The following is a 25,182-nucleotide window of genomic DNA, read 5'->3' as shown; positions in this document are numbered from 1 at the left end:
CAGACATAGAAGCATGTAGCAAGAGCAGTATGCTATGGTCGGTGTGCTCGAAGATATGAACTCTACACTGTTGGCTCTCGAGCGATACATCCCGCGGTTCTTCAGCGGCGCGACTAAGTTGTATTGGGGTGAGTCATCATCATCATAACAGACATAGAAGCATGTAGCTAGAGCAGTATGCTGTGGTCGGTGTGCTCGAAGATATGAACTCCACACTGTTGGCTCTCGAGCGATACATCCCGCGGTTCTTTAGCGGCGCGACTAAGTTGTATTGGGGTGAGCGATCATCATCATAACAAACATAGAAGCATGTAGCAAGAGCAGTATGCTATGGTCGGTGTGCTCGAAGATATGAACTCCACACTGTTGGCTCTCGAGCGATACATCCCGCGGTTCTTTAGCGGCGCGACTAAGTTGTATTGGGGTGAGCGATCATCATCATAACAGACATAGAAGCATGTAGCAAGAGCAGTATGCTATGGTCGGTGTGCTCGAAGATATGAACTCTACACTGTTGGCTCTCGAGCGATACATCCCGCGGTTCTTCAGCGGCGCGACTAAGTTGTATTGGGGTGAGTCATCATCATCATAACAGACATAGAAGCATGTAGCAAGAGCAGTATGCTATGGTCGGTGTGCTCGAAGATATGAACTCTACACTGTTGGCTCTCGAGCGATACATCCCGCGGTTCTTCAGCGGCGCGACTAAGTTGTATTGGGGTGAGTCATCATCATCATAACAGACATAGAAGCATGTAGCTAGAGCAGTATGCTGTGGTCGGTGTGCTCGAAGATATGAACTCCACACTGTTGGCTCTCGAGCGATACATCCCGCGGTTCTTCAGCGGCGCGACTAAGTTGTATTGGGGTGAGTCATCATCATCATAACAGACATAGAAGCATGTAGCTAGAGCAGTATGCTGTGGTCGGTGTGCTCGAAGATATGAACTCCACACTGTTGGCTCTCGAGCGATATATCACGCGTTTCTTCAGCGGCGCGACTAAACTGTATTGGGCTGAGTCATCATCATCATATCAGCTGAATTAAACATGTCAGCGAAGCAATATGCGGTGGTTGGAGTAATCGAAGATATGAACTTCTACACTGTTGACTCTTTTTTTGCGACGCGTCCAAGTTGTAGTAGGGTAAGTCATCATCATTATCATAAACATATGATGATGACATCAAACATCAACATAATAACGCCTGCTGGATGTGGATTAGCAAAGTACATCAAAACTGGGTAGTTGTCGGTGCTAGCAAAGAGAATTAAATCACTACGTACGCATGTACGCCTAACTTATCAACGAAGCAATCTCAATTATCTTGGAAATCTTTAACTGTTTCGATTCAATTTGATGTTTGATGTTTGATCAAACATCAAATTGAATGATGTTTGATGTTTATTAAGCTTAATACTTACCATCGTTCTTGCCTATACATATTTAAAACCTGTTAATAACGACTTTAACAAGATATTTATGGTGGGGCGAAATATAAAGGTAATCGATGTATAAGGCGTGCGGAAAAAAAATTATCTCTCGTGTGTTTGTTTGTGCCGTCACAGTGTATTTTATTATATACCCACATTTTCAACAATTCCTATCACATTTTTAATGACTACCTATTTCCATTGCAGAGGAACTAAACACATTCAACCGCATCAACCGCAACGCCTTCAAGCCGCCGGTCTCCGAGACCGTCAAAAACATGGTCCGCGCCAACTTCACCCGCGAAATAGAGTTCTACGAGTTCTGCAAACAGCGCCTCCACCTGCAACTTAAGGCGCTAAGGGAACCCGGAGTAACGCTGCCGGTGTCGCAGCGAGTCAAGCGGCGCGCGATGAAGAGGTTCAGACGAGTGTAGCGACTGCTGTCGACTGGCCGTGACAAGACTGCTGTTGACTGGCCGTGACAAAATACCTGAGATTTGAGTGTTGAGTTTTTGGGTACAACGTGAGGCCAATGGACATTATGTGTTAGTTGTGAAACTGTTGAAATCAGTGCAAACGCTTATAAGTGTATCGATGAGTATGAAGTGTATCGTTGTAGGTAGTCTTGTTGAGTACATATGTATATGTGCCTATATCTACAAGGTAGGTAGGCAAATCGGAAAGTTGAACATAGTTGAGTGTATTCAACCATAACTTCTTACAGTTGTAAAATTCACGAAATATAAAGTGAGCCGATCTTGTTCAAATTTTTTCGAGATCGGCTCACATTTTATATTTCGTTGACCTTACCTTAATACCAATATTTTCATGATTTGCTGGTGTATTCCCATTTGTCCGAACCCGGGTGACCCCGCCATACATAAGGCCGGGAAAAATAGGAATGATTTATATGAATACCTACACCTATACCAAACCCATCTCTGACTGGCGGGGACAAATAGGAATACACGGATTTGCTGATCAGACTATGCTAAGATACAGGGAAGAACATGCATCAGTTGACATAGGTCTATTTACAGTGCAGAAGAATGAGAGCTCTCTTTATGCAATCTTAAGCCAAAATCATAATTTTGTTTATTAGAAAGGGACTTCCACTTGTATTACAAGTTACAAGCTTTTGATAAACAGGGCACTGGACTAGCAATTTACCTCCCATAGGCTAAACTTACCACTTCGTCGGATTTTATGTTTGTTTGATACTTACATCTGCCGTATTTTCATAGTATGTCGACTGCGAAATCGCAGTGTTAAGGTTTCATTCAGATGGGTACTGCACCAACAATACTGCTGCAGCGTTGATCCAGATTTATTTTCCTGTAGGACGAGCTTTTCGATATATTTAAGAAAAAAATCTAAGTGTAAAAATATGGGTGCGCACATCATACTCGAAAATATGTTTCATAGCTCTTATGTCAGCGAGAACTATTGGGACATATTTTTGAGTAAGTTAGGTATATATTACGTATAATGTACCCATATTTGACTGTACCAACGGTGCTCTTGTAGCTTCATTGACGTTGAAGAACTTGTAAACAACTTGGAAATACGCAAGTAGAACAAAGTTAGACGTAATTTTATACCTGATAAATTCTTGAGTATTTTCTCTAGACATAATATTTATTCATTATTGAAATAGGTATTAAGTGTTGCAAATGTAATGTACTTTATAGGATTACATTTGATAATGGGGCCCAGTGCTTTGTCTGGCAAGCTCGGCCATTGCAATATACTTGTTTCCTATATACTATGGATGGTAATATTAATATTTACTTAGTAATTAAAACTACTCACGTTATCGCTTTCACTTAAAAGTAATAAGACTAACATCGTAATCATACGAGCAAATACCTACATTAAGCATCAAAACAAACAATATCTTTTATATTATTGTTTTGTATAAAAATAAGTGCCCGTTTCTAAGAGAGGTCTTGATACCGATAAGCAGTATAATTAATTAAATACGTCACTAAATGCGACGTTTTCAAGCAATAGCTACCGCAATTTCTGCAGTTAATAAGGTCGATTTCTAAATGAATCCTTTTGGAACTATTGTCTTATTGATTATTAGTGCCTACTCTTTTTCTTTCAAACTCCACGTTAAATACCTACTTATTTATAGAAATAATTGGATGAACTTATTTATTTTAGAATCGTTATAATAAGTTAATGGTAATGTTTTGTATTTCACTATCATCCAAGCATTGTGATATATTTTTTGCCTTCGTGTAAATATAATAAGTTGGCTTAGTAGGTAGTTGTATTAATATTAATGAGTAGGTACGGATACACACTTGTACGTAGATAAGTTGGAATTAAGTAACGTTTTACCTTTAAGCTAAACAATTAGGTAAGTAAAAGAAAGTTAATTGTACAGTTCTAATACTAGTGTCATGTACCTAGATGACAGTTAAAAAATAATGTTTTATTTATTTCTCAGCAAATTACCCGTACTTATTAAATTTATAATCAAATTCTGACGTTTTATTTATTGTTTATCATTGTTAATTTAATCGGAATTAAAATAAAGACCAAAGTAAAGATATTATGCACATTAATTTATTATGTTGATAGTTATTAATAAAACAAGTGTCAAATAATAATAATTCATTAGATGGCATTTTATTATTGTAGATTTAGTTAAATTCATATGGCCACATATAAAAGAATTCAGGTACATATACACATAAAGAAGGTCTAATAAATAGTATGATATTGCTTACAATTAATAATAATTTAATTTCGTACTCCTATAACATTCGTTGGTTAAAATCTCAAAACCGAATCAACGACTTATATCAGTTCTTTATAGGAAAATATGTCATGTCTGCGTGGCTATACAAAAATATAAAATATCCAGTTCATAACATCAATGTAAATAAGTATAAAACAGTTCACATAATCCTCATAGTTACCTAGAAATTGCTTGATGATCGTAGTAATACGTGACTTACCTAGTACTCAGACATATATTTGTTAACGCTAATAATAGTAAGGTCAATGCGGGTAAGACCAGCATATACAAATTTTGGTTGGAAAGACCGTCATAGGCCAAGAATTCTCGTAATTGTATACGTACTTCGCTCAGACAGTTAGAAAGGAAGAGCTTCGCTCTTTCTGCTCTACCGACCTTTGTGAGTGGAGTATGTGTACAAGCGCAAGAGTTTGTAGACGGGTTTACCTGATAGACGGTCTTCACCACATTGACCACAATAGAAACTTTACAACGATCTAACAAGGGTGAGATTATTATGTCACCACAGATATAATCTTAATAAACAGTTTTTTAATATCTACAGTTCAATAAGACGACAGAGTGAATATTAAAATCTTTCTAACTACGTGACGCGTCCGCTCATAATTCGACATAGGTAGATCTATTACATAAGGCTTATTGTTTGTATAAACGTATTAAAATATGATAGCATTCACAATTCTCTCGAACAGGACACTCCTGCCCTGAACCGCTCTCCAGTTCCAATATTCCTACAATTTATTGTCCCCGTGGACACTAATATACTGTTACAAGTACAAAACAAACGGATTCGATAAAATATACATTAATTCGAAAAGTCGTTACTGCAAATGGCACTCGGTACGAGTCGCGCACTCGTCGCATTAATATCTACACCTACTCTAAAATGTATCACAATAATGCTTTACAGCTCGAAGCCTCCATAATTTAGGACGTCGCCGAGTACCGCCTAGGAACTGACCGCAGTTGGAACAGGCACAGGAATGTGACTAGTGAGGAGCGCTCCTCGGACTCGGGCCCTGTCGCCTCCGGCGTCACCCGCCGCGGCGTCAGTAGAAGGACGGGTGCCACTCCACCTGCGGGTGCAGAGGCGAGCTCTGCGGCGACGAGGACGGCACCGCCGGCGCCAGCGCACCCAGCGCCAGGCAGTCGAAGCAGTAGTTCGCTCCGCAGTTGTTGTCCCAGAACTGCTGACCCTTGCATTGGAAGCGGACGGCCAGCTCGAGCCGCTGCCCGGATGATATGCACGGCGCGTATAGAACGAACTGAAACCGGTCCGAGAACCCGTCGCACGAGCCTTGAACGTAATTCGCCTGTAGGTCCGTATACGTTTTCCATTTATTCATCGTGTAGCGAACGTGCACTGTCTTGTTGAAGTCCAGATTGCGTACGCGAACCGAGCCGCAGATCGTCACGTGGACACCGTCACACACCCGAGCACTCTCCAGACACACGTTCTGTATTTCTAGCTTGTCGGTGACGTCGCGCGGCAGCACGAAGAGCGGTACGAGCGTGAGCGCGCCCAGCCGCGGCGGCGGCCGCGCGGGCGGCGAGCTCGCCACGTCGCATCCCGTCAGGTCATCGTACGCTGACTTTGGAATGACAGGAATCTCGTCCATGAATGTTTTGACGTCCGCTAAATCGAGACCCAAAACGTCCGCGAAGCGCACGATTTTCTTACGTCCCGGTGTGCCCGGTGGTGTTTTACCGGTTTTAAGAGACGAGCATCGTCGAACCCTTTGGGGCCTGTCATCTGTGTCTTCGTGCTCCTCTTCATCATTTGTTTCTACGCTAAGAAGTGACGGCTCAATTTCTGGTGCGGGGGATAATTCTTTATCATCGGGGACTTCACTGGTCACTATTTCTAATGATTCATTTTTTTCTACATTGATGTGATTTTCTTTAATTTCTTCATTTTGTTCTACTGCTGGTTCCTCTTCAATAGACTCGACTTCTGCAAGAGATAGAGTTTCCAAGACTGCCGAGACATCGTTTGTTGGTCGTTTTTCATTCGAGAATACTTCATCGACACATTCGGACTGTTCGCTTTTTGCTGATTCAAATTCCGAATCACTGTCTATGGTCGTACTATTAAGTGTGGGAAGACTTAATCTGTCTGTTTCCAATGTGGAAGGCCTGGCGATGCAGTCGATTTCATCATAACTGTTATGTCGCGCGCAGCCCTCAAATGTGATCGGAGAAAACAGTTTTTTATCGGCAGTGCCATTTTCACGTGCGACCGGCTGTACTTTCACGGGAGACCCTTCCGAGTAGAAAGCTGTGGAGAACTTGAATCCGTTCCGTTTCTTTTCGGGCATCATCAGCTTGGTCTGTTCCGCGGGTTCCCCGTCGACATCGTAGAAAGGGGGCTCGTCGTCGGTGGGCGAGCGGTCGTTGAAGGAGGGGCCGAACTCGTCGACGGGGCTGGAGGGGCTCTCGCATTCTAGCTCGAAGTCGTAGAAGGTGTCGAGGTCGCGCTGCGCGGGGTTGGCGTGTCGGTGGGGCGCGCCGTTCTCCTTGGCGAGCCAGCTGTTCTCGTCGGTGTCGTGCGCGCCGAGGTTGCGCAGACGCGAGTGCAGGTCGCGCGCGAACGCCGCGGCGCGCCCGCGGCACGACATCGGCAGCAGCGACGTCAGACCGCACTGCGAGCCGGCGTGCTCACCGTTCATCTGAGTCTGAAATGAACAAACAATACAAAGTTAGTTCACTGACGTCAAAAAAACTTAAACTCTTTTTTACAGTGGCGAGCTTACTTTGCATTTCGGAAACAGTAACACGTAAAAGATAAATGTGACAATTAAAATGAAATCTTCTAACTTTTCTTTTAACTGGGTCATGTTCACAACTTAAATTAAGCTTTCATTGGAATTATTTAGTTATTTACTAAATAAATACTTGAATGTTATATGTATTTATACTTCCTGTGTAAATATATTTATGTAACACCAAAATTAATCCAAGAGTGTTATTTATTCAGTTGAGCGGTCGTGTCGTTGCAAACTCAAGCGTCTTATACAATTGCGCGTGTCTGTGCCAAAACATAAATAAACGGCGGCAGATACGACAGGAAATACGCGACAGTTACTATACTGCTGCAGATCTGTCCGCCATTTATTCAATAGAGGGCGTAGGCTGCCTACGTTATACAACCTACCTACGCAACCGTAGCGGATTAGTGCTACGACACGCTCACTAACCTCAATTAAAATGTGGCTAACTTAATTATACTAAGGGCTGATTTAGACGATGCGAGAACTCGCACGCATACCATTGCGGGTTTTGACCGGTCGGTTGAATTGGACGTAACCAACAGTCCGCAATGTAACTAAAATCGCATGTGAGTTCGCGCGCCGTCTAAATTAGCCCTTATACAAACGGGCCAATTCGAGTTTAGTTATATTATCTAGTTTAGCTAGTTATTCGTAGTTTTGACATTTCTTCAACCAAAAACGTCACTTTTGACACTGACATCTGTCATACTGATCTCAGTATGATATGGGAAACAGATCGAATAACTAATAATACTCGAATGGCCTTAATATTCAGTATTGTAAAATATTGCCAATTTCATGAATGTATGTAGCGTGCAAGAGATTCAAAAAGTTATAAATAGTGAGACTATTTAATTTCAGGACCCCTATTCGACAAGCGACGTTTGACGTATCGTGTTGATCTCCCGTTGATGTGGGAAAAATCATAAGTTCTCGAATACGTACAATGTCAACATTTGACATTAACAATCCACAGTTAGGGTGACAAGCAAAACAAACCGAACCACCCTTAGTTTAAAGTTGAGTTTTGGTTGTACCAAATGATATTATCCACCGTTGATGGAATCAACACTCAGTATGCAATGAAATCAACTGTTGATTTGACGTGGATGCGAAATCTGACAGTTGTACATGTCGAATTTGGCCCAAGATCAATGTACGGTACGCATGCACGTGTATTGATATCAAATTGTTTTTCATTTCTGAATGAATACTTGCGTCTCTAGATAGATGAAAACCCGCGAAATTGATAGTATCAGCCGTATGTATAGTGAGAACAGCCGTATGTAAATACCATGGCACAAAAGTTGAATGTCAAGAGTGAACGACCCCGATAAGATAACCAAATTACACGGTTTGCTATATTCAGCCTGAATTGTGAGCACGGCAAATATACACTGTTATTAAGATAGTCACGTCATGAAAACATGCATTTGTTAAACAAAAATAACATTCTACAATTCTACACTATACTTAGTCTGTATCTTTATGTAGAAATTATTTGTGACGTCCCACAGGTAAAGGTACCTTATGGCGATTGGCGCTTACGCTATTATTAACGCTGCTCCAATATTATTGCGGCGCTATGCGACGTAAGCGCCAGCCGCCATAAGATACCTTTTCTCGTGGAGCTTCACATTTAAATACCGAAAGCTGTATCTTTAGGTTTTATTAGTATAAGTATAAACCAAGATTCGCCGTTACGAACTTTTAAACATGACTCTGATCACGTATCTCAATACAAGTAGGCACTGGACAGTATCACAATTTTAAATACCTATAGGTAATTATTCAATTTATTTCTTACTAACAATCAAGAGCACTTTATCGAATTATTTATTGGAATACCTAAGTGACGCATCGGGAGAGAAATTGATTTTACCCACTGTTTATTGGAATTGTTAAAATAATCATTGTTATCAACGATGACTGCATTTGTGACTTATTCTACGAGTATGTTCATAGAACGAATTAAGTACCTAGTATATTCATTAATTTTATTTAATAAGGATCGTCATGTACAAAAGACGTACCTAGTTATCTTTCACCTCTACATTGATATACACAAGCCAAAAGTTTACCTAAACATTTAAGTAATGGGATCACTTTAAACTATACTAAGGTAGAAGTACTAGTGCTGGACGATGCACTAGTATTCGACATCGGCACTTTATGTCAAAGTAATATAGGTTAAATTAGAACGGCGACGATTTCTCTGTATTCATATTTAATCCTTGTCACTTTGACATAAAGTGCCCATGTCGAATACCAGTGCAGCGTCGAGCACTAGTACTTCTACGTTATTCACAATCGATAAAAAAATAAAAACATTAAAAAAACAATACATCAAAAATTCAAAACAATTGACAGTTGTGTACAAACTAGGTCGAACTTGTATATTGGGAACCATATTAAGGTCACCACTTCACGGTTTGCGTGCCCGCCCTGCAGATTTCGGCTGAAGGCCGTACGTTGACAAGTCGACGAACCTTCCACATCTAGGTCGTCCAGCCATGACCTAACTTTACAGCACTACCGCAATAATCAATATACCTATATACCTAGGTAGCGGACTAGGTATAGGTATATTGTTCCAAATATCCAGTGTTACTGTCACAGAATAAGTAATAGTACTTGGTACAGAAGACTCACTCTCTAACAAAACGCGTCTGATACGATCAGGACAGATATGGCCGCTAGGTGGCGACAGCGCCACGCGCGGCTTATGGCTAGCCACCAAAATTGGTGTGGAACCATAGAGGTACAATGGATGTACTTGTAGCTACCTGTAGCAAAGCGACGAAATCACGGAGTGAGCCACGCCTGTTATTGTGGAGCACGCCATTATTAGCCGACTTATGTAATAATAAAATAGTAGATAAAGTGAAAAACAGATCGCGAAAACAAAGTCATTGCTAGGTCACACATTTTTAGGCTAAATATACCTACGTGTTTGTTATTCGACTTAAGGAAGCCTGTTACTCCATCAAGTTTTAGTACTTATATCACATAGCATGGTGTGGACCTGAAATTTTTTCATTTACTTACTTAAATATTTACACATGACTCTTCTACTTCTAAAAATGTGGTATAGTTACTTGGATGCCGATTGTAGACCCTCGCCCTATCAATCAATTGAACCATATACCTACGTCTTTTAAATTTTTGAGCTAAAATGTCGTGCAAAATAAATGCGTTTTTCAATTTAAAATGACAAGGGTCTAAGAACTCACACATTTTTGTATATATGATGGTGCTGCCAACTCGTGAAATAATAAAGTAGGTACATCGTTTTAAAACGTCAAGTAAATTTATCGTTGCCTTCTTCAAAATTGAACTAAATTAACCGAGCGAAATTAAATTGGCGTCAATATCACATGTTGGGTGCACGCAAACATGGTCTTGTGATTGTTATGGAAACTGATGCGCGGTAAGCCACGTTGTTTATTGGGGCTCGATGTAAGTTACAAGTGCATGAGCGTCAATTAGTCCAAACCGCATTAGTCACCTCGAGCACAAATCGGTGCCAAAAGCAAACGAACCGATGCCGACGTCACTTTAAGCGGAGACGATCACAAAACGATCTAGATGCTATGAATAGGGCAGGGCCGGTCCCGTGATGCTGCCTCGAGCCACGCTGGGCTATTATCCAATCAGAGCGCGGTCACCGCTCCGAGCCTTCAGTGCACAACGCCACTTGTTATCGAACATAAATAATAAAGGAGCATCTTCAATATATTATTAGTATTATTACCGAGGGGCAAGAGGATGGGCTTGGAGGCAGACAGAAGCCGTTTATCAACGCTGGCGAGACATACAATCGAAAGTGTTATGTTTAAATAGGTTCCTATCTACCACAGCTCGGGCACAGCTATCTAAAATGTACTTAAAAGAGCTTAGTGAGGTTTTATTAATACATATTAATGACGAAGTACTGGAAGCGCTGGTGGCCTAGCGGTAAGAGCATGCGACTTGCAATCCGAAGGTCGCGGGTTCAAACCCCGGCTCGTACCAATGAGTTTTTCGGAACTTAGGTATGTACGAAATATCATTTGATATTTACCAGTCGGTTCGGTGAAGGAAAACATCGTGAGGAAACCGGACTAATCCTAATAAGGCCTAGTTCCCCCTTTGGTTTGGAAGGTCAGATGGCAGTCGCTTTCGTAAAAACTAGTGCCTACGTCAAATCATGGGATTAGTTGTCAAGCGGACCCCAGGCTCCCATGATCCGTGGCAAAATGCCGGGATAACGCGAGGAAGAAGAAGAATGACGAAGTATTGCAACGGTGACCTGACGAACGTCTATGGAATGTCCAAAAATACCCGGTGAATCTTGACGTCATTGTCTGTGCAATGACGTACGATTAGTTCAATTTTATTACATTTCAAAGCGGACAGCTTGCACGCAATACTTTTAGCGTTTGAAAATAATTTAGGTTGAAACGATGACCAACTCCAGCGCAATTCAAGAACCTTAACTACAGCTACGTTATGCTGAATTAAATATTTTGTTGAATGTAGAAGACAGAAGAGTAAGGATAAAGATGCTCAAAATGACCAAACATCGTAAATTTTATAGCATTTTTGGTGCAGCGGAGAGGTGTTAACTGAATTGGTATGTATACGTAGATAATTCCAACTGAAATGGTAAATTAAGGTTAATATTAACGTAGTTAACAATAATTAATCATTAGGGTTGAAATTTTGTATACCAATTCCGTCAACACCAATCCGCGCTACACCGAAAACGCTATAACATTTATTATGTCTGCACATTACAAACCGTAGGTTAAAGCTGATAAAAAAAATGGTTGTCTGAAAAGACGGTTTACGGACGATAATTTTGCGTGCTAACGTCATAAGAAAACGTGGCCGTAACGTTACCATGGAGATCCGTCCACAACGTTACCATGGAGATACATATGTCCACAACGTGACACTTTTTCGTGCATGCTACCGGTATTCGTCGATTTATAAGACGTTATCACGTCAAAAAATCCCACTGCTAGGTGCAAGCCGCTTCTTGTGGAACCAAGATGTGCAATAAAGGATGAAATCCTAGAGGCATTGCCGATTTTAGGTATTTGTATTTAATGGCACCTCTACACGATGGGCCAACGCCGGCCACTCCAAGGGACGCAGCCATGCGGTAGATTGAGATAGCCATATCACTTGCTCCTTCTAACGCATAAATGCGTCCCTTGGAGTGGCCGGCGTTGGCCCATCGTGTAAAGGTGCCATTAAGTCCACAACTGATTGTTACAACTAGAGAGATACAGACGGCCGACACTCACTGTATAAACAAACTTGATCACGTCGTTTTGTTGTACAATTGCGACACATGATGCTACCGACAACAACAACGTCTTTCATGGACTACTGCCGTTCAAGGTGACTGATAATAAAAGTAAAAGCAAGTACCTGATAATATGTACTGGTACATATTATCAGGTACTTACTTTTACTTTGATATGATGTAAATTATAATATGATGTAAACATTGTAAACATGAACGAAATGTACTGTTTTTTATGTAAGTAAAGAAGTGAATGTACATAATAATATGTGACGTTCACAGCAAAAGGTACCTTATGGCGGCTGGCGCTTACGTCTCAGAGCGCCGCAATAATATGGAGCGGCGTTAATAATAGCGTAAGCGCCAACCACCAAAAGGTACCTTTACCCGTGGGACGTCACATATACTTAATTGCACTGACGAAAGGACAAGTGTCACCAAGGCTTTTACTGTCTATAAAAAAAGTATTAAATTTTATTGTTTTAAGCTCATGAGCCAAATGAGCAGGAATCGAGTTACAGCAAAATATATCCTATTGAAGAGCAAATATTAGCGAAATTGTCTTTAGCTACGTTCTTAGCTATGTGTTTGCGGATTAATAGAATCAGTAAATACCAAATACCTATTTGCAGTCAACTGCATTCTGTGTCTACCTAAATGGATTATCATAATGATAACATACTATAAAAACAATATACATACTTACGAACAGTAACGAACATGAGAAATTGCTGATAAAAACACATATTTTTCACTAAAAATAACCAAGCATTCAATGTGTGATTCATACATACTTGTCGCAATCGAGCATTTTTGTAGTTATATCCATATAATGCTGTTTCGCATAGCAACTAGACAGTCTAGGTTCTAAGTGAAAGTATTACGTGGTATTTTTACTGAGAATACATTCGTTCCACCTTGGAGAAAATAAATAAATACCTGTAGGTTTGTAGTACGTACGTGCCTAATTGTCAACATAGCCAGACATCAGTCAAAAGGATAAATATTTAACGTTGGACGTTAAAAGAATTAAATATTAATTACACAACTGCTTAACACAACAACTCAGTGCAAAAATCTTCTTCTTCCTCGCGTTATCCCGGCATTTCGCCACGGCTCGTGAGAGCCTGGGGTCCGCTTGACAACTAATCCCATGATTTGACGTAGGCACTAGTTTTTACGAAAGCGACTGCCATCTGACCTTCCAACCCAGAGGGTAAACTAGGCCTTATTGGGATTAGTCCGGTTTCCTCACGATGTTTTCAAAACTCAGTGCAAAAATAAAAACTAATTTAATTGGGGACTACGGTTCAACAGCAAAGTTTCAAAAGTAAAGATAGGCCCGATCAACGATCATATATGTAATTCCGAGTAAAATTGCGCACCAACGGATATGTGCACAAACGAGGTTTGTGCACCAACGCACTGGCCCACTACGCACTCTTTGTAGTTCCAGTCTTTACCCCAGCCAGGCCTATGGAACTCTCCGCGCGAGCTCGGATTAATACCTACGAGTCGGCTCCCGTTCACGGTAGATAGGCAAGCCAGTTGGTTGCCACACGCGCTCACGTACGCACGTCACCGCGCGCCGCACTGTCAATTTTTACGATAGTTACAATACAAGCTACGTAGTAGGTGCCTACCTACTATTGAATTTCTTTAATTAAACATGTAGTGTTTTTTATGTATGACAAATGTATAGTTTTAGATATCTATCTATTTGAAATAGGTTGAAGTAAATGTTTATTTTAACGACAGTAAGTTAACTTTACACCGGAAAGTGCCTACTCATTTTTGCTCTGGTTAACTTATAATTAGTTACCTGTATTGATGGGGTTTCTATTATTTTTCTTTATAGTATAACATTGATCCCTATCTGGTTTTAAATTACACGAAGTTTTAAAACTAATTCTTGCTGGGATTATTGCGCGGCTTATAAAACGGTAAACACTGCGGTTACTGCAGGGACATATGACCTTTTAAAAAGACTATTTCGTAACACGTTACAAATTTACAAATTGACATAAACAAGACGCTTGAAACAGTAATAGAATGGTTAAACAGAAACAATTTACGCATTAATTTGACTAAAACAAAAATTATGAATTTTAAACAAAGAGTAGACAAATTGCCTAATCTTACTGTGTCATATAAAGATAATATTATTGATGAAACTGACATTACAAAATTTTTAGGATTAAGTTTAGACAATAAGTTGACGTGGAAAAATCAAATTGAAATTGTATGTAATAAGCTCAGCAGATTTTCTTATGCATTGTATAATCTAAGTAAAAGAGTTAACGAGTCTGCTTTACTGACTGCCTACCATGCATATGTCACGTCTACACTAAGATATGGCGTCATGTTCTGGGGTAATTCCACTGATCGAGAGGCTGCTTTTAAGGCTCAAAAAAAATGTTTAAGATCTGTTTGTAGATTACCGTTACTTGAAACCTGTAAACCACACTTCATTAGGTTCAATATACTAACTCTGCCATGTCTATACATTTTTGAAACTGCGGTTTATGTCAAGAACAACATGCATCAATTTTCAATGTTTAAAAGTGCTCGCAGATGCGACAAAATTTACATCCAATCCGTGAACTCTGCTTTGCTTGCTAAAAGTATTTTTGGGATGGCACCTAAAATATACAATAAGTTGCCAGGACATATTATTACAATAGATAATTTAATTGAATTTAAGAAATGCCTGTATGGATTTTTGGTACAAAAAGCATACTATTCGATAATGGAATATTTACTGGACACATTTTAATTTTAATTTATTTTTAAGTACACTCTTATTTTGCTTGACATTTTACATATTATTTTCGCTTGACATTATATTATAATTAGTGCATGCTCCATCTCTTCTGATTTTATATTTGTATGCCAAATGGTAAAACATAGTGAAACATAAATTATTGTATAAGATCTTTATTTAACCTATGTTTACAAATAAATAAATTTTGAATTTTGGATTTTGAATTTTTTGAATTTTGTAAACACTAACGCATAATTGGAATATTAGGTATAATTTAAGATTTAGCTTTCCTTTTATTTCACTCAGCTGTTTACGTAGGTATTTATTTATCATTTCTAAGCGTCAGCAACCCTAGCGTTGTACCGGTGCGCGTGGTGCGGGGAGCGGCGCGCTGAAGGTCACTCCATTGTATTTTTGTGTAGGTATCAAAACGGTAGGTAATTGCGTTTTGTTTGAGAGATAAGTATCTGTTCGTAAGAACTATTATATAATCTGTGCCCCAGCCCCGTCTTTACGAAGTTACTTTAGTCAATGTTCGTCAACGGAAAATAAACAGTTACTGCTCTTGGATATTTCTAAAAACTGTTTGTAATTTATACTAGAGATGCACCGGATATTCGGTTACTATCCGGTATCCGGCCAATATTTCAATATCCGGCCGGATACCGGATAGTAACAATGCTTGATTTTGGAGTAAAGAAATTGGATTTAAGAAACATACACGGTCACAATCGTACTTACTTATTATTTTAAAACAATTTAAAAATTCCACTGTCTTGCACGCGCACTCATTTCGAACCTAGAAATGTGTCTGCGCGAGCGTTCACTAAGAAACAGGTCAAACCTGCAGAATGCGCACCTGAAAAACCGAAATCTAGGTATAATTCCGCTGGCCGAATATTCGGCGGCCGGATACCGGATATTCGGCCGATGGTCAGCCGATATCCGGTATCCGCCCAAACAACTATCCGTTACATCTCTAATTTATACTGAAGTTAGCTCGCTAAAAAAATTGCCGAACCCTCTAGCGGCCCAATTCGAACTTTAAGATACGTCAGTTAATAGATCTAGAAACGATATGGATTAGATATGTCAGTGTCAATTGTGACGTTTCTTCGAACAAAAACGTCACTTTTGACACTGACACATCTCTTGAAGTTCGAATAGGGCAGTCGGGCTTTTGTTAGGTAGGTATCGCCATGAGAATAGCGATGATATTTGCACAGGCATTAGTATAGTTTAGTCATATCGTAACTTAAGGAGCTCAATGAAGCCCGATAAGAACGGTCATCGAACTCGCAGATAAACTATCGAATGTTACCGATATTGCAATAATAAGCATCTTGTGGAGCCAAGACTATAAGGACAAGAACTAGAGATAGATCATAAATAGATTAAACAATTGAACATATTCTAATCTAAGTGTTGTGTTACAAATTACAATTTAATAAGTTTTGACAAAATTTTCATTTGTGGTACATGCTTTTATCGCTAACTGTACTTTTCATTTCACAGGCAATTCTAAAAACCCCAAACACAATTAGTTTGCGTTGTTTTATCACAGAGTTCCCGTGGCCACTCCTGTCTCCATCGTCAGATCAGCTCCAATGTCATCATAATATTGTATTGTCATCCGATTTATAATATGTATTTATGCAAAATTTTAGCTCAAGCGGAAATCGAAAACCTTCCAAGATTTGACCCATTAACAAAGTGTGAATATCGAATCATCAACACGTATAATATTTTATATTTTTCAAAAAATTCTCATTGCAAAATTTAAGAATATGTATTTTCGATTAGATTTCCTCTGTAGGGTATTTTATGTAAGTAAGTACCAAAGCCATGTAAAGCCCAGCGTCTAACAATTCTAAAAAAGCCCCCTTCTTAATTTTTAGATCATCCGTTTTTGTAGTTAATACATTATACATAATACGTTTCAGTATGTATAATGTATAAATACATAACGGTTTCAGACATTATTAAAGATTGTTTTCTTAGTCAAAAGCTACTATTAGTTAATACGTCGATGATTCTATCAATTAATATGTAAATGTTGTTTTTTTCTTAACATTCATAGTTTTATTTTTGTAGGTATCTATAAATAAATAAGGTGACATATATGGGTCCGATACCATACCTTACTGACCGTTAAATATTGTCGCTAGTTTTAGGTAGTAGAAGCTTCATAGGAAGTGTTTTTATTAATAAACAATCAAAATTTTTACAGCAAAATAAAAGCACTACGGAATCGTCATAGGTAAATGGCTAAAATACATAGGTATCTATCACCCTGTAATACAATAGTGCCGCTAATTTATTGTAAAGTAAAAAAAGAAATTTTCGGTATTAATTTAAGCTAATTATTAATTTATTTTAATAATACCAATACCACTGTGTATATCTTCTTTGTAAATTAATGATTTTCCCAAATTATAGACTAAATACTAGCAGAGTAAACTGACTTTCAAGCGCATGCTGCGTAAGCATTTATCTGCGAAATATAAGTAATGTTTCAGAGTAGGTACATGTATAATGTATGTATATATGTAGATATTTATGTAAGTGTATCATACAAAGTATATGTGTAAGTATATTATTTCTTCGTATGTTAATTAGTGTTTATTTTGTAAATAGTAGTAGTAGTTTTGTGATTATCGCTTTAACTTTTCTATTATAAAACCTGCATCTAACAACCGTCTCTTTTTGGCCCAGTGGTTGACTGGTAGAGAATGCCTTATGGCATTAAGTCCGCCATTTGTACTTATAATTTTATGTGCAATAAAGTTTAAATAAATAAAGAAATAAATAAATAAATAATAAATACTGACAAATACTAAGAAAAATAAAGAAAGTTTAAAAGATAGTCTCGTGTGGAAAACAGAAGGTAATGACTTAATGAGTTCACAACGATCTTGAACTGGATACTAGTATAGAACAGAACATTCTTCTGGCTCAATGTCAACAACCTCGCAGATTACACTATATCGAAATTCGCTCATATTTAAATAAATTTTAATGTAATTAATTTTAATAAAACGCTTACATTCTCCACGCTTCACAAACAATGATTCACATCGCGATCACGCCACTAAAATATATAGGTAGGTATTTTAGATTATTAATAGGTATCACACTCACACACACTAAAATTGCCACTTTTTAAAAGTTTCTCTACAAGTTTATAAAACATAATCGGACACTAAATTATAAAAATGTATCTACACATTCTTAGCTACTGTATAAATCGACATTAGCAGTAATAGTACCTATTAGCAGATAGATAAAAACAAATCTATTTGATATGTAGCTACCTAATAACATAAGCCGTGCGACTGTAGGTACGATGTTATAAAACGAGTCGATTAAAGGCGATAAAATACAAAATTAAACAATTGAATGAATGGTTCGAATGAAAAGGAATGAAATGTGTCGCAGTAGAGGGCAAGCAGCGGTCGTACAGTATGGAGCTATAGGTACGTAAGAGGTGTGGATATTGGCCTTAATACAATGACGGCACACGACAGACTTAAATTTAATACGCACGCAATCTAAATACATTTATTTCTATGTAGAGAGGATGATTAATACATATAAGTCTTTTGAACATCCCAAATGTGAAAGTTGTTTATATTGTGTAGTATTTAACCCTTTACCAGGCTAAGGGATATGGTATAAATATTTCCCACATACAGCACTTTTCAAACATGTGTTCTATTTTCGATGAGTAAGACTGACATTCGAGTCGATTGTCATTTTGGAAATGTCAGCCTGGTAACGGGTTAAGTAATAAATCAGAATACATATAAGTATGTCGATGTAGTCCCCTTGCAAACAATTCAAACAATTTGTTTCGTACGGAGCACTTGTAGAAACTTAATTGGTGCGGAACTAAGTAGATAATATAGGTATGTGGATTGAGTTATTACTCAACTGTCACTTGCATTGCATCCGCTATTGCTATCATGGCATGATAACATGTCACATATCACAAGTTCATCATACTTTAACAAGTGACCTAGGTTAGATAGGAAATACTTAATCCTATCTGTAAATATACTTTGACTCTAGTTAGTCTTGTTGTTGCTTTGAATCCATTAAGACTAACTCCGAAATCGCGTAAACGAAAATTGGCTGTTTTCATACATATATTTCAACAAATCCGATGTCTATGTTTTGTCGTGGGAGAGTCTTGTTTTTTCGCTATTTAAATAGTAAAAGCAGAGTGTATATACGGAGTTATATATGTCTGTGGTAAAAGTTACTCAGTATGTTATTCGCATATATGTTAAACGGGTTAAAAATATACCCTAAAAATATGGGTCATAAAAGCTCGGGAAAACCAGTCTTCTGTGGATTACATTACGAAAGTTAACCGATTTCGGTACATTTTCTAAAAGTGTCATTATACAACTTTTATGGAATAAAGTAACATACCGATTAGGATAAAGTATTAGGGTTCGTTTGCTGTATGATTTCTATAGGAAAGTCCATTTATTACTTAACCTTAACTCGTAATAAAAAGTTTTTGACCCGTGTAATGCTTTTAGTACAAATCCCAGTGCTTAGGACGTCAAAACAGAAATTCTACAAAAGATATAACTTAAACAAACTATTAAGGAGTCCATTCGTATCCAGAAGGTACAAATATGTAAAATATTCTACAATAATATAATATTAGTAGGTATATAAGCATAATCTTACACAAATCGATGTAGTCCCACAGTAAGTACAATAAGGCTTGTGTTGTGTATATTAGACGATATAATAAACTGCAGAATCAATAGGTACATAGAAAACATACATAACTCAGGAACAAATTTCTGTGCTCACATAGGCATATAATTTAATAGACAGCCCATCTATCTAGCGGCATATGGCAGGCCACGTGAGATGCCATATCGTTCGATCCTACCTCATTTGAACCCTTGATTAAGTACATCGTTGTTTATTTGTATTGTACAAAAAATAAATTGGAAGTTTAAAGATTATATTTATGTTTTATAATATCTGAGCTTACAAATATAATTAGGTAATTGAACAGCCTATCTATCTAGCGGCATATGGCAGGCCACGTGAGTGCCATATCGTTCAATCCTGAACCAAATACTTACCTCATTTGACCCCTTGATTACGTATATCATATTGTTTATTTGCATTGTACAAAAAATAAATCGAAAATATGAAGACAACATTTATAATAAATATCTGTGCTCACAAATATAATTTAACAGATAGCCCATCTATCTGGCGACATGGCAGGCCACGTGAGATTGCTATATCGAGCATCATATATGAACCAAATAACTTGACCCCTTGATAATATATCTATTTATTTGTATCAATCTAAAAATAAATCGAAAATATTGAGGTAATGTTTCCTTGCACATCAAATCTTTACTAAGCGTATGTAAACCTAGACAGAAGTTGCATGAATATGAGAAATTAAAGTTAAATACTCGTACGTCAATAGTCCTCAATTCGAGAGTCATCCAATAAACATAAATATTGACGAAGACACAAGGGCGAGCGCGTGATCGACGAGGAAGCTATTTGAGGAGCTTCACTTTCACTTTGTGGTTCGAAATAGCACCGACACTCATCCTGAACGTCCAGACGCATTTACATAACAAACACTGTATGTTATGGCTCCTCTACACGATGGGCTAACGCCGGCCACTCCAAGGGACGCAGCCATGCGGTAGAATGAGATACCAATATCACTTGCTCCCTCTAACGCATAAATGCGTCCCTTAGAGTGGCCGGCGTTGGCCCATCGTGTAGAGGAGCTTTTACAGTATGTAGGTGTAGGTGTTCATTTAACTTGCACTTTAAAGCGCGACTTAAGTCGTATTTCAGTAATCTAACCGTTACATTCCTGACAAAATGTATGGGATTTGACATTGACCGTCAGTTTTGTAACGATTTCTAACCGGCCGTTAAAGGTGCACAGTTAAGTGAAAATGCCCGTACATGTACACCTAGCTGCAAAAGTGCATGTCCACTTTATGAATGTGCCCATGCAATTTTGTAGCATGCTGTACAGTCACCCGCAATAATATGTTACACAACGAAGGCCGTAATAATATCTGACACGATCTTATTACTCAGCTTATTACTCAGCTCAGGTAAGAAAGCACATCAAATTGTATGAAAGCATCTCATAACAATCAGTTAGATTCATATAATATGTATTCTCATTTCTTTTATTGATTTTATTTTCTTTTCCTTTTGTAAGATTTGATTTGTTTTCTGAAAGAGCTACGTATTTGTGATTTCATGTGCATATATTTTTATTTTTTATATCAAATTCTATAAAGTTATGTACTCACTGAGTATAATTGCATGAATTCTATAGTAATTTAAATTGTATTAATTACTCGTAATGCATGTTAATTATAAGATGTAATAATGTTTTGAAAAGATGTGTCCCGCCGAGTTTGTTGCCGGTCCCATATTGGGATACCCTCCTCCAATTGAGGGGGGATTTAAATCTTCTCGGGGCAGAGGTGTACGGTTGGAGCCGGTAAATTTATTTGACGTTCATAAGCGCATTGTAATATGCCTACTTGAATAAACTATTTTTTATCTTTATCTTTTATCTTATCTTATCTTTATTTGCCATAAAAGCATGTCACATATTTTTGCGGCCTTCGAAGAGTAACATATTATTGCAGGTCCCTCATCCCTCTAACGCATAAATGTGACCCTTGGAGTGGCCGGCGTTGGCCCATCGTGTAGAGGGGCCATTAACCAACTCTAGGCGGCATAATGTGTAGCAAATCAGTTACTTAATTAACTAGAAACTAATATATGTTATGTTATGATAAAATTGATAAACATTAATTAGTTACCGATGTTAAATTAATTAAACGTGAGAATAATCAAGTGCTTTACTTTAATAATTGTTACAATGTAACACAACTATAATTACATACAGGCTAATTCCAACGTGCACTGAGGTCAGAATTATATCTACATTATGTCAATGTACGTTCCAATTGGCCTGTAAGACTACATAGATGTGATATTGAAGTGATATCGCCGACACGTGGGACAACCGACAAATGAACCGGTTTCGATGAAAACCTCATGCGCTTTCTAAAGCGGCACTTGCTAAGAGACGTTCGGTATGGATGCTATTTTTACCTTAGACTTTGCTAACAATTATCTACAAGTAGGCAACTTCTATTTTTAACTTTAATTGACCATTTTTTGACCCGGGTATGTCCTTAAACTGCGTCCAGGACCCGGGTATGTCCTTAAACTGCGTCCAGGACCCGGGTATATGTCCTTAAACCACGTCCAAGACCACCGGTGGACGGGCAGCAGCGTCCCTCAAATTCGGTGTACTCGACTGCGATCGCCAACCCGCCTGCCAAGCGTGGCGATTATGGCATTCACCCCCCAAAAAAGGGGGAGGCCTATGTTCAGCAGTGGACGTCTTATGGCTGAGATGATGATGATGATGACCATTTTTTGCGCTGTTGAATCTGGAACTTTCTTTTATTTCTAAGAGTTCATAAATCAAATTTAATTTGTACTTGTACAAGTAACTTACGGGGACTTACGAGGTAAATCAGAGGAGACTCGGCTGATTGAATTGTATCCTTTTATTTCTACGTGTGTTCGTTAAAATATATCTAAACTGAAATAGATGTCATGCTAAAGAAAAAGTGACCAAGCTCTCAAGTGGCGGACGCCAGCTTCGAGATAATAAATACATCAGTACCGTCTGTGCGATCATACCTATCAATATTTGACTACGTTTTAAAGTGTTCACTAGCGGGTGCTAGCTGACAGTTATTTTGTTTGTAAACAACAAACTTTAACGATTAAGTATTTGCAAACAGTTCACCTGAAATAACACAGACACTTTTTAACGATTTTCCTCCTGGCAAACTAGTGATTAATTTTACCAAGATAATAAACATATTTGATCAGATCATAGCATAAATATCGTAGGAATATAAGGTACGTCCAGATACGGAAAACGCACCGCGAATGCTATTGCTAACTGCACGCGCTCATTACGTAGAGCGATGTGCAGCGCGTGCGCAGTGGGCGAGTGATTTGCGAATGACGCGGCTATTGGCGATTTCTACAGATCTGGACGCACCATAGGAACTGTTACAATATTTTAATAAACTGTAAAAACGTATGAAAGACGTCATAAACAAAGTTTAAGCTGTAAATTTTTAATTTATAACCGATTTCCTAGTGAAGTCTCGTCAAGTGGGAGTCGGCTATATTTAGTATACATATTTGTTTGTGCTGATGTAACGGACGTATATAACACGTCTTACTACTACGTAGGGCCGGCGCCCTTGGCGGCGTCCGCTTCCTTGGATGATATATATTTATTTCGTATGGTGTACGCTAACGATAACGACGCTCTACTATTAGTATGAAAGTGGACTAAGCGCGCTAGTTTGAAAAATATGATCATATTGATCTCATATTGATATGATGAATAGCAATAAATAAGAAAAATGAATCTATTCATCGATTCCTCTTTTAAAGTCTAACTTAAATAAATATTAAATTCTTGCATTAAATTGGATTTGCTAAGATTATCGAGGATAAGCCAAATAGTTTGCTGATAGATAATAGTTTGATTATAATTTCTTAGGTACATCCAAAATTCTAATTCACTCCAAACTCCAACCAGTAATCAAAATTCGCATTTAATTTTGAGTGTTTTCAACCATTTATTTGCTAATCTTTAGCCAAATAACTATTAAAATCCGGTATTAACGGGACCGTTGAACTATTGTTTGCGAAAAATGTAAATCATGCCTTTGCTCAAATCAATGTACCTTCCGTACAGTCATCATCATCATCATTATTAAATCTAGGCAAAACATTCATAGAAGGGCTGTTTTTCGATGACATCGGCTTGAATAAGCCAGAAACCAGAATAAGAAACAACACTGCCAAGTATGCCAATGACGGTCGCTTAATAAGTTATTTACGATACAAGTGCGAAAAATACGAAATTTGCAACAAGTGGCGAATTTAAAAACACGACCGCAGGGAATGTTTTAACTCGACACGAGTTGTTGCCATGTACACCTACTAGTAAGTACAAATTATTTATTAAAATTATGGGTCATGCATCCATCGCCGCTGGGAGCAAGGCTGCATTTGTCCACAGCCCTTTAACTGCCCTTGGCTTCTCAAAGATAAGGTTCATTTAGTTAATCGCCATATTATCAACAAAGTTGAAACGAGGTGCGGTATACGACCGTGCCTAATATTAGAACGTCCTTAGGGTTCTGTGATACTTAATTGTTATTTTTAAACTGAAAGAAACATTAATCTAAAGTGTAAATTAGTAGCCTTAGCATCGAAGGGCAGGGTCTAGGATTGTCTAATTATTTATTTGAAACTTTTTAACAGGATCACTGAGTGTTTTATAATTATAAACTACACAACACAAGCTTTATTGAGCTTACCGTAGGACTTAGTCAATTTGTGTAATAATGTCCTATACTTACTTAATATTTATTTATTTTTATAGGACTACTTAATTCCGAAATGTAATCTGAATTTTATTAAAAGTCTGGGTGTAGGAGGATAGCGTCGGATAGGGAATACTGCGTATCTTCTTTAGTTTTATTTAAAAAGACAGTCTAATATATGTTTTGCAGACTCGTATTTCTAGCTGCAAAATAGTCAGTTGTCATGATAAACAATAAGGTGAATATTAGATTAGTCGACACACCAATATGGTAGAACCCAATTTATATCAATAACTATAATTTTCGAAGATATTGTGATATGCGGGCCCACATATTTACGATACTACACTACTTTGTTACATCAGTTCACGTGCAACTCTCGTGATGCACTGGACATGTTATTTCAAATTGTATAATAAACATGTATGATAAATTACTCAATTAGCTCCTGTACACGCGGCGTTGTTCTGATTTGTTCGTCTCAGATTGTACATGCCTATATAAATATAGAATTACTCCAGGGGGGTTAGTCAAGATGACAATCGTACATCGTACATCGAAAGACGCAAAGAAAAGATGTATGTACCTACCTATACGTGACTATTTCCACACATTGTTTATCTAAATATAGATGACTAGGTCCTTAAGGATAAAATCATAAAGTATTATTTTTTTCGATTA

The 25,182-nt window shown here is 38.1% G+C and overlaps 2 protein-coding genes across 6 annotated transcripts in view; one reads left to right on the top strand and one right to left on the bottom strand.

Moving 5' to 3' along the window:
• The window catches only part of LOC134668888 (heparan sulfate 2-O-sulfotransferase pipe), a 57,029-nt gene extending 53,104 nt beyond the window's left edge, over window positions 1-3,925 (top strand). The window contains exon 8 of the mRNA XM_063526377.1: window positions 1,641-3,925. Within this exon, the coding sequence (XP_063382447.1) occupies window positions 1,641-1,867 (227 nt within the window). The 3' untranslated portion in view covers window positions 1,868-3,925. The remainder of the gene's footprint in view (window positions 1-1,640) is intronic.
• A 63-nt stretch (window positions 3,926-3,988) lies between these two features.
• Window positions 3,989-25,182, bottom strand: part of LOC134668884 (glycogen-binding subunit 76A) — a 66,607-nt gene continuing 45,413 nt past the window's right edge. For 4 of the 5 annotated variants that reach the window (XM_063526372.1, XM_063526370.1, XM_063526369.1 and 1 more), the window contains one exon: window positions 3,989-6,881. In XM_063526372.1, the coding sequence (XP_063382442.1) occupies window positions 5,256-6,875 (1,620 nt within the window). In that variant the 5' untranslated portion in view covers window positions 6,876-6,881 and the 3' untranslated portion in view covers window positions 3,989-5,255. Of the gene's footprint in view, window positions 6,882-6,959; window positions 7,084-25,182 lie in introns of those variants that run through there. The other variant, XM_063526367.1, reaches the window with a different exon arrangement.

The sequence above is a fragment of the Cydia fagiglandana genome, chromosome 11 (genome assembly GCF_963556715.1).
Source record: "Cydia fagiglandana chromosome 11, ilCydFagi1.1, whole genome shotgun sequence".
NCBI classification, from domain to species: domain Eukaryota; kingdom Metazoa; phylum Arthropoda; class Insecta; order Lepidoptera; family Tortricidae; genus Cydia; species Cydia fagiglandana.
Note: the sequence above shows the minus strand (reverse complement) of the source record. Positions and strands in the feature narration are given on the sequence as shown.